General features: G+C 32.1%; 1 protein-coding gene across 2 annotated transcripts in view; it reads left to right on the top strand.

Moving 5' to 3' along the window:
- The window catches only part of WDR17 (WD repeat domain 17), an 89704-nt gene extending 84052 nt beyond the window's left edge, over window positions 1-5652 (top strand). For both annotated transcript variants that reach the window (XM_051964800.1, XM_051964801.1), the window contains 3 exons: window positions 341-439; window positions 764-947; window positions 2840-5652. In XM_051964800.1, the coding sequence (XP_051820760.1) occupies window positions 341-439; window positions 764-947; window positions 2840-2959 (403 nt within the window). In that variant the 3' untranslated portion in view covers window positions 2960-5652. The remainder of the gene's footprint in view (window positions 1-340; window positions 440-763; window positions 948-2839) is intronic.
- Window positions 5653-11346: the final 5694 nt, after the last annotated feature.

Raw genomic sequence — 11346 nt, forward strand, 5'->3', positions numbered from 1 at the left:
GAGAGATGGAAGGATAAAAGTTTATTGTCAGAAAGAGGATATCAAGAGTTTCTAAATAGGGAAACCAAATATTTGTGGTTAATGGTGAAATCTAATATTTGACCATTCCTTTTTCTAGTTGACATGGAGTGTCGTGTTATTAACATGTCATTGGGATCTATCACCTTTATAATCATGGACCCAACCTCTGGGATCTTTAATTTCCTCTTTTGTAAAATAACAATCATAATAACTCCTGGCAGGGAATGGGGAGGGAGGTTGTGAAGATCAAGTGAATATGTAAAGCATTTTGCAAACCTTCAAGTGATATGAAAACATCAATTATTTTCCTCTATTTCAGCCAACTTTTAAAACGGAGGGATGTGTTAGTGCCTTTGAGAATTGAACAACTTTCTGAAGAACTGGATGCCTGGAGAGCTTGCCTACATTCAGCCAACAAGTGAGTATAATGTAGAAAATGAAATGCAGAAAGGAAAATGGCGTCTTATTTTCAGAAAATAAATCCTTAATAAAGTATTAAATAGCTGAGTCATTATTTGTTGGCAGAATGAATAAATCTTAAATTACTTAACAATATTCTGAATTACATTAACCACATAACCTTTTGTTGTTTTTTTATAGGTGTTAGTTTTTTCTATTAATATGAAATAGATAATTTTCCTCATTTATGTGTGTTAGAATAGGTGATTTTTCAGGTCCCCTTACATCATTAACATTTTATGATTCCATAGCCATTAAAAACTAACATATATTGTATACACAGATCAACAGAAGAACCTCCACATACCCCTCCTTCTGACTCCCAAAGAATGATTTATGCAAGTTTGCTAAAGAAAATGAAGGAAGAACCACTCATAGGTATCACTGGACCAGACTCTGTCACTGGATCAAATCTTCCAAGTCATTCAGATATCCATATCTCTTGTTTGACAGGATTAAAGATTCAGGTATATCCTTATCTTATGCAAATTGGTATTAAAAATAAGTTTATCTAATTTAAAAATATGTTCTTAAGCATATGATTATCAAAAATTAATATGTACTATTAAAATGTAGGATCCAGCAGAGATCTATATTTCAGCAATTTCCAGTGTTTGATTTAAATATCTTTTTTTCTTTTCTAAAGCACAATGCCAGTGATTATTTTATAGAAATACTTTCAGTAATATGCACAATTATTATTATTTACATGTAGGTATTTTGAAGCTAGTTCTCAAATAATTTAGCATTATAATATGGGAGATCAAACCAAATGATAAACAGAACTGGGTGCATACAAATATATATATATATATACATACATACATATATATATATATACACATATCTATCTATCTATCTATCTATCTATCTATCTATCTATAGAAAATATGGTTGAATTGATCATCTTTCCTTACAAGTCCACAAACAGCAATATACTAAAAAGTTGACCCTTATGTGTTCTTGGCAGGATAGCACATTCCCCTTAGAATATCAGCCATGAATATTTTCAGGAATCAAAAATAGAAAGGCTAACTAGGAAGGAATTGGAGAGTGCCCAAAGAAATGACACCAGTATCTAAAAGAATAATTCTGGTAAGACCAGAACACCGAAATGGCACACATCTCATGTCTTAAGGACATTTGGTAGAACTCAAACATGTATAAGTCAGTATAAGCAGTATGGCTATTTTACTTAAAATTTGTCTTCATTAGAATTTTTACCTGATGATGGCCACTTCCTAGGCATTTATCCCCTGTGGTATTCAATTCTTTGCCCCCCAATTTTAAGGAATTTTCATTGAAGATCAAAAAACTTTCATACCCAAGAAATGAGTTCCCAAAGATAAACTATATGGCCAATGGACAAAGTATTTTAAAGAGGAAGGAAGGTCTTCATACCTTTTGAATTAAAACACACAAAACACAACCAACTGACATGCTAAGGTTTTCACAAGGTACTACTATGGTATTTCTAAAGTCTTACAGGAAGAACTCATAGTACTATATGAATTTAATTAATGAAAACTGATAGCACTTTGTTTTGTTTTCTAATACCCAAAATATTCAATTATATGAAATTAATTCAGTTTCTACCTTTGGGCATGATAAAGTGCTGGGCCTGGAGTTAGAAAGACTCAAATTGGAGTTAAGACTCAAAGTCAAATGAGTTCAAATCTGGCCTCAGATACTTACTGTATGATGCTGGGCAAGTCACTTAATCCCCTTTGCTGGCAGATTTCTCATCTGAAAAATGAGCTAGAGAAAGAAATGGCAAACTACTCCAGTATCTTTATCAAGCAAACCTTAAATGGGATCATGAAGAATTGTACATGATTGAAACAACTGAACAGAATCAATCTAATCTAATCTATTGAATCTAGTTTAATCAAAATAGTATGTTACTCTTCATAAGAGGGCTAGGAGTATAAATATATTCTAATATATGAATAATCCTAGTAAGGATGTTAAACATTCATGTGCTTTCACTTTTTCTCAGTGAATGGGGAAATTTTCATTTGAATACATGCTTACTTGATTATATATATACACACACACACAATATCACTGGGCAAACTTTCTTTTAAAACTAGGTAAACTATACTATATCTTCAAAATATTCTTTTTTCAGTGATATCACTAATATTTACATAAGGATTTGGATTGTAAAATATAATGACTTCCATTTTATATAATCTAAGATATGTATATATGTCTGTATCACTAGTAGTAATTCTCTATGTATTTTCATTTCCTTTGATATTTATATTAACTTTGAGAGTGATTATTTTCTAGAAGTTTAAAACAAATTTCTTAATTATAAACTTTTCTTATTTCTCCCATTACTTTTGTATTATAGGGTCCTGTCTTTTTCCTTGAAGATGGAAAATCAGCAGTTTCACTGAATGATGCTTTGATGTGGGCAAAGGTGAATCCATTCTCCCCCTTAGGGACAGGAATACGACTTAATCCATTCTGAAAGAATTACTTTTCTCCTTACTAAATTGCATAAGGGGTAGGGAGGGAAGAGTTCCTGCAGGTTAATATTACCATAACCTCAAATGCTGAAGTACAGAAAAATAACAGTTGATTTTTATCCTGAATGGCAAATGTATTTGAATTGTGGAATTTACACACATAAGGAAAGGAAAATGAAAAATTGATGAAAATGAAATATTCAAGTTATTTAAAGGAAAATTATCACATTATTTAACTGATAGCCAAGTTGGAAAGAAAAGTTAATATTCTTTTTATAAGACAGTCAAAATATTTAAATTATGAAAGACTATATGCAAAGAATGAAAATCCTTTGCACGCTAAGAACAATACCAAAATGCCAAGTAGTTAAAACACTGACATTTATGTTTCAAATACATAAAAAGGCTAAATAAGCATTAAGTTCTGCCATCCTACAGTGGGTTTTAAATTACCTGACTACTTACATTTTTTGGTTTGTAAAATGTGTAATTGTCCCTTTTTATCTTTGGCTCATATTTAATAAAATATTTCTCTTAGAAATTAGATAAGTGTAAATAAATGTGTTCATAGTTCAATCAATACAATTTTCAAGATCACATTAAAAGTTCACCTATCTAATCACATACACTCAAATGTATTTTGATATTGACAAAACACACTGATCAAAATTATAAAATTCAAGTAGGTATCTGAGAATTTATAGAATCTGTGAATCAACTACTCACTTTTCACCTAGATACTTGAAATTACATAGATACAGCATAATTTTATTTTGATTAACATTAAAATGTATATAATGAACCTATCCCTAGTGTGATCTTAACTAACAATTTTGAGATACTACAAAGTGTATTCATGAAAACAATGTGGAAGAAATTGTTATAAGGAAACCACATATTTATTTAAAACAATTGGAATACGCTATGTAAATTTAACTCTTTGTTCTTTTGAATACAAGGACAATATTTTAATTAGATCGGGTTTCTCCTGGTATTTAGCTATAGATAAGGTTTTTAAGTTAAACACACATAGGACAGATATTCTGGTTTTGATTCTCAGCCAATTATTTGGGAATAATAACACAGAATGTTCTAATTAAGAGGATGGGAGCATAAGACTGTACTTAGAATATTTTTTACCTCTTTTAAACTGCTTCCAAAGTCCCTTTATGCCTTTTTTGAGTAGCCTGCCGGCATTGAGAACAAACACTTAAATATTCTTATTGACTATTTTTACTGCCTCAAAAAGGGGGTTTCAATTTTTTTTTCCTGTTCCCATTGATGTGTATGAATATACACAAATAAAATTTTCACTCTACTAAAGTTTAAAGCTTTCTTCAACTATTATTTACCAAGTGGAGAAAAGCTTGATAACTATGTAAATATTAAAAATCCTATGCCTTGGAAAATAAAGCAAGTTTCTACTGTCATTCTTATTTTTTTAAGCCAATGACAGTTTATCCTCAGTTACTGCTTAAACATTAAACCTTTCAAATATTGTGTTATTTGGATTAAATTATAAACATTAAATATTACTCTTTAGTAAAAATGCAAATTATGGATAAATTAAACAACATTTTGGACAAAGGAAACAATCATAAACAGTATTTGTTGGGGAAAAAATTAAACCTGAAAGGATCAATTCAACCTCCATTGTTATTTTTAAAATATTTTGTGATATTCTAAACATAAATGGTAAATTAATATAATGTACTATGACCATTAATTTTTCTGAGAATTGTAAATATGCTACTTAACTGAATCAATTTGGGGACATTAACATATAGGAGACATTAGTATAGAAGGCAATACAGATTTAATTTCTCTTTAAAATCAATTCATTAAATATTATTTTTATTATTCAGTTTTGAATATTAGAAAACCAAATAATTAAAAGGATACTTTATTTATTAGCATTGTTACATAACAATGTGAACATGATGGTGTTGGCTAGCTTTAAAAGGTTTCTATGTAAATAATTCTATTGTACCATGTATAAAAAAATGAAATTATATTGCTGTAACTGATGCTGTGTTAATTTTGGCATTTGCAGTTATACTATTTTTTTTAATGTAACCTTTTGTCATTCACAATTAATGGAATATAGTTTCTCCAACAACTCTGACATCGTCCTTTTTTTCCCCACTCAGTCACCACTGTCATTCAGATAATCATCTCTTGCCTAGACTACTATCATACTCTCCTAATTGTTTTCCCTGCTTCCAATCTCTCCCCTCTTCAATGCATACTCATCAAAATAGCAAGATAGAGACTCCTCAGTCCCATTTTATCTTTCTTTGCTTAAATGCCTTCAAAGGCTCTCTGCTGCTTATGGTATAATATGCAAACTTCTTAGTCTGGCATTTAGGATCCCTTCACAATCTGATTATTTCTCTCTTCCTTTCCAGACATATTTCATACTACTTTCCCTTGAAAACTCTGAATAGCTACTACTAATAATAGTTAGGATTTATGAGTTATTTCAAAGTTTACAAATATTTCAAATATTGAGGCAGGTGTGAATATCCCCATTTTTACAGATGAGAAAACTGAGGTAAACCTAAGTTAAATGACTTGGGTCTTCCTCACTCTTAGTCTAGTTATCTATCCACTGTTCCTCCTGGCTGTTACTAGGCAAGATCAAAGAGCCAAACTGAACTCCCACCTGTTCTCCAAACACAAGATGCAGCCTCCATGAATTTACACAGACACAACTTTGTGCCAAAATGTACTCTCTTAGTCTCTGCTTCTCAGAATCCTTGTCTTTAAGTCTCATCTTAGGCACCATTGTCTTTATGCAGCCTGATCTGATTTCTGTTCTTAGTAGTTCTTCCTTTGTTAATGATTGTTTTGCTGTGCTTATAGGTGTTCATCTTTCTGATTCCTGGTAGAATGAAAGATCCTTGAGGATAGAGACTGTTGGTTTTATCTATGTGACTCAAGTAAAAAAAAAACAGCATATTGTCCAAAGACGAGTTAAATGCTAAAGGGAGGTATTAATTCAATCTACCAATGGAACCACATCTGTAATGTTCATGTCAAAGATGTCTGTAGTAGTAACCATCAAATAACCTGGTGGGTATCACGGTTCTATAGGCTTAAGGCCTCCTTTACAAACCCAACAGTCAAGAAAAGTGATATCAACTATTCTTCTGCAAGCATAATGACTGTAATGTTCCAAAAAAGAATTTTAACTGGGCCATGGAGAGGTCACACAAAAGTACACGAGGTATTAAGAACAGAAACATATCATAGTAGCTTCAAGTCCCACATAAAGATTTCTTCAATGCTACAGTGTTGGCAGAAAATCTGGCCTTCCCACAGGTCGCTCTCTCTCTCTCTCTCTCTCTCTCTCTCTCTCTCTCTCTCTCTCAAGAGAGAGTTCCCTACTATATTCTCTCTATATAATCTTGAGCTTATATACCTGTTCCTCTAGCTGTTACTTTACTGTGACATGTTGGTCTAGGTACTAATATGTAATAATTCCAGTCATCACTATAACAGTCTTCCACCAGCATAAATCCTATCTTAAAAGTTACTATATATTCTAAGTATTGACTCCATATACGTCATGTAATGAGATGAAGACTTTGAGTTGTCTTAAAGTACCTTTAACTCTTCCTAGGCACTTCTTGATATTTATAATGTGTTTGAGGAACTTTGTCCTTGAGACAGACAAGAGATTTCAGCCCTATCCCAAATCTTACCCTAGCTAGCAAAATAAGGAAATTTCCTAAAGTTCTCTCAAGTGACTGAAATGCTGATACCTGTGAAATAATTTGTGTCATCCAAACCCCTGAGCATTCAGAAATAGGTTCTGTGAATCTTCCCAAAGCAAAAGTATATCCCTCTTTTTTGGAATTTTGCCCATCCTGCTAAATGTCGATTGAGGTTAATTAATGCTTCCCTTCCAGAAATAGTTTATATACCTTCATGAATCAAGAATAGCTAATAATAATGTTAACATTTACAAAAAACTTTAAAGGTTTGCTAAATGTGTCACAAATACTTTTTCATTCAATCCTTACAACAGTCTTTAGTGATGGATGCTAATATCCCCATTTTTATAAATGATAAAGCTGGAACAAACAGTTTGGGAAAATATTTAGTAAGGTACCTCAATTGTACTTGAGTTTATTCCCATTCTGAATGATAGACACACAACTATCTGAGATGGCCAAGGGCATATAGACTAAGAATGCCACTCCTGTCCTTTCATCCCAGGTGAAGCTACATTTAAGGACATTCATAGAAAAGACTGTTGTTCTACTCCTCATTTAACTTAATTACTATTTTTGGTCAATGTAAAACCCACCAGGAAGTTGATAATATATCCCTGAAAAAAAATCAAGAGCTGTTCCTCTGTACCTATTAAAAGGACTCCACAAGTCATTCTGTGAATCTGGTGCCTAGGAGGGGTAGGAAGTAGTGATATCATTGAAGTGTATATTAAGATCATAAATTTTTATGAGAAAATCTAAGGACCTAAATGGAGGAACTTGTTTAAACATGTGAATGAGTATCAAAAGTAGTAAAACTAGAATCGATACTGTTGTCAGATTAGTTTAACAATTACCTAGGATGCTAGGATGAAGAATCAGATGTTTGGAGATGCAGATCACAAACCTGGTATGAAAACATCACATTATACAGAGGAACCACAACTTCCAGATCTCTTTCTCTCCTCTCCTCTCCTCTCTTCTCTTTTTTATCTTCTCTATATACATATACATACATACATACATACATACATATATATATATATATATATGTGTGTGTATATATATATACACATACACACGGATACATATATGTGTTTATACACATATTTTATGTGTGTGTATTTGTGATAAAGGAAAATTAACAGGGTGAAAGATAAACTATACCTGGATCTCTCAACAAGAAGCTGCTTACTGAAGAAGAAAATGACAGGAATTACAGACAAATTAGCCCTTCTGTCATAAAGATTGTAATGAAGAAGTGTGTGACAAAGTTTGAAATTAAGGAAATCCTATTTCAAAAGGTGCAAATTTCAAAGAGAAAATTAGCCTAAGAAGGATGTTAAACTCTCAGTAACAAAATTCTCAACACAGAAGCAAAAGTAATTTGAATTAAGAGGAGAAAAGAGAGATGCTAAAAGAGACTGATGTACACAAAGTGCTCTAATACTACACAAGGTGCATATGTAAAAACAAGATGTTTGTAATTACAGACTCAGTTAAAAATAAATATGTAATAGATAAAAGCAAGAGCAAGTTAACAGGATGAATGCACAATGGTGACTTACCCTCTATGGAGTCTCAAATTCTAAGTTGGGAATGACCTGAAGTTAGCAATGATTAATAAGAGTAACAAAAGGTATTTTTAAAAAGTTACATATCCAGGGGAATCTAGATGGTACAGAAGATAGAGCACCAGCCCTGAAGTCAGGAGGACCTGAATTCAAATCTGGCCTCAGACACTTAATACTTTCATAATGTACCCAGGCAAGTCATTTAACCTCAATTACCTCAGCAAAACAAAACAAAAAACAAAAGTTACATATCCTGTCCCCCCTCCCCCCATCAAAGTGATGGTGACTCTCTCTCAAAGAAGAAACAGAACTTCTACTCATAGTATAAAAATAGGGATAATGAATAAGAGAAAAAAGTCAGAAAATTTTGCTTTTGTTTTCTCTCCCCAAAAGAGTAACTTATAGACTATCATATTTAGTACAAAAATTGTTAGGAGAAATTTGAAGCCCCAAATAAGATGATCAGACTGCATCTAGTTATCCTCAAAGAGTTCACATATATGAATTATATCCTATACTACTAAAAGAACTAGCAGACATGATTGCTTTTTGAAAGAAAACAGAAAATATAAGTACAAAAGATGAGCAAAGGTTTCAATTTTCAATAAAGGGGAAGGGGGGGATGAAGTATATAATGAACTTGATTTTTATTTCTAGAAAAATCCTAAAATGTACTTGTAAGGGGATGGTTTGTAAGCATTTTGTGAAGTCAAGACCACAGTAAGCCAAGTTGGCTTCCTCAGAAACAAGTCAGCAGATTAAACTATCCTTTTTTTAGATGAGGAACTATCCTAAAAGATCAAAAAATGTTGCAGATATAGTAAACTTAGTTTTGGCAAAAAGTATTTAACAGTCTCTCATTCTATGTTTAAAGATGCAGAGGCTATTCAATAGTATGTAGTTAAGTAAAATTTGTAGCTATTGAGTAATTGAAATAAAAAATAGTCATTAATGACTCATTTTCAATTTGAGCAAGGTGTCTTGAGTAGATTATCTGAAGTAATGTCAATGGTTCTGTGATATCCAGCATTTTTATCAATGATTTGAACAAATGCATAGGTGAAGAGTTTGTTCAACAGATAGAATACAAAGAAGAATACAGTCAGATGATAGTCTCAATGATTTTAAAGTATTTCAACAGGCCAAAATGATAGGTCAAACCAAATAGTATTAAGTTTAACAAGGATAAATGCAAAATTTACATGTAGGTTTTAAAAAATCAAATTCAAAAAAAAAAAAGAATGAGGGAAATATCAATATAAATTGTAAATGTGAAATGTCAACTTTTCCTATACTACAACAAGAGATCTTAGAGTCCAGAACAAGAAAAATAATCCTATTATAGTATGCTTTGGGCAAACCACATATGTAGTATTTTTTTTCAATTCTCAGTACCACATTTCAGTAAAGATAATTACAAAATGGAGTGTATCCAGAAAAGAGGAACCAGTGTGATGGGAGCAGTGGAATAAAAGCTAACATGAGATTAAGTTTGGAAATTATGTAGTTTAGAGGAGAGACTGTATAAATGGAAGATATTACAACTAGCTCCAAGTTTCTGAAGGATGAAGAAGAATCAAGACTCCTTGGCTCTATAAAGCACAGTTAAGAGAAAAAGCCAAAATTAAAAAGAAGCCGATTTAGTTTTGACACAAAGAAATGCATAGGACTATCTAAAAGTGAAATGTGCTACCTCATAAAAAAGTGAATCCTCTTTCCTTTGAAGTCTTCAATCTATGACTGGAGAACCACTCGTTGGGGACATTGCAGAAAGAATGTTTGGTCAGGTTTGATTGGATGAATTGGCCTTGTAGATATTTTCTTGTCTGAGATTCTGTGAATCTAGAATAATATAAAGATACTCACAGAGTCTACTCAAAATTAATAAATTATGTAAACATATAAGTGTTATTATCATCCCCATTTTAAGAGAAGATAAACCTGAGGCTCTGACTCACATACTTAAGAACTAGGAGAAACCTTATAGATTATCTAGTGTACACAACAAATAATTGTTTGATTCTTGCATAGGACTATCTAAAAGTGAAATGTGCTACCTCATAAAAAAGTGAATCCTCTTTCCTTTGAAGTCTTCAAGCTATGACTGGAGAACCACTCGTTGGGGACATTGCAGAAAGAATGTTTGGTCAGGTTTGATTGGATGAATTGGCCTTGTAGATATTTTCTTGTCTGAGATTCTGTGAATCTAGAATAATATAAAGATACTCACAGAGTCTACTCAAAATTAATAAATTATGTAAACATATAAGTGTTATTATCATCCCCATTTTAAGAGAAGATAAACCTGAGGCTCTGACTCACATACTTAAGAACTAGGAGAAACCTTATAGATTATCTAGTGTACACAACAAATAATTGTTAGATCCAAGAATCAAACCTAAGTTCCTTGACTATGTGTCTAATTCTCTTAAAAGTTTGAGAGAAAGAGATAAGAGAAAACCAGGGAGAGACAGAGACACAGAGTGAGAGACATAGATATCTTACTTTTTTGTTAAGTCATAGCATATCATGTTACAAAGCAACTTAAAAATCATATTTGATCCAATCTTTCTTGTGCATCAAGATAACTATATAAATATGTATACATATATTGTATTTAACATAAACTTGAACATATTTAACATGTATGGGACTACCTGCCATCTAGGGGAGGAGGTGGAAGGAAGGAGGGGAAAAGTTGAAACAGAAATTTTTGCAAGGGTCAATGTTGAAAAATTATCCATGCCTATGTTTTGTATATAAAAAGCTATAATAAACAAAGAAATTAAAGAAGAAATGAACATGATAAATGCAAAAAAGTCATATTTTATTCATTTCATACCAGTGGTAGGATGTTACATTTTCAAGAATATATTTTTGGGGTATGTTGCCAAGATTGGAGAGTAATAAATGGGACTTGGCCAAGTTCTCCCAAATTCTCCTCCAAACAACTTGAATATTTCAAATCAAATAGGAGAGGAAAAGGGTAAGTAAAGAGGGGGTAATGGGGATGGGGAAATAAGCAAAACAGAATTTTGAGGAGGGACAAGTAAAAGGAGAGAGAGAGAGATTTGAGAAAGAGAGAGAGAAAGAGAG

Source organism: Antechinus flavipes, chromosome 6 (assembly GCF_016432865.1).
Source record: "Antechinus flavipes isolate AdamAnt ecotype Samford, QLD, Australia chromosome 6, AdamAnt_v2, whole genome shotgun sequence".
Taxonomy (NCBI): Eukaryota; Metazoa; Chordata; class Mammalia; order Dasyuromorphia; family Dasyuridae; genus Antechinus; species Antechinus flavipes.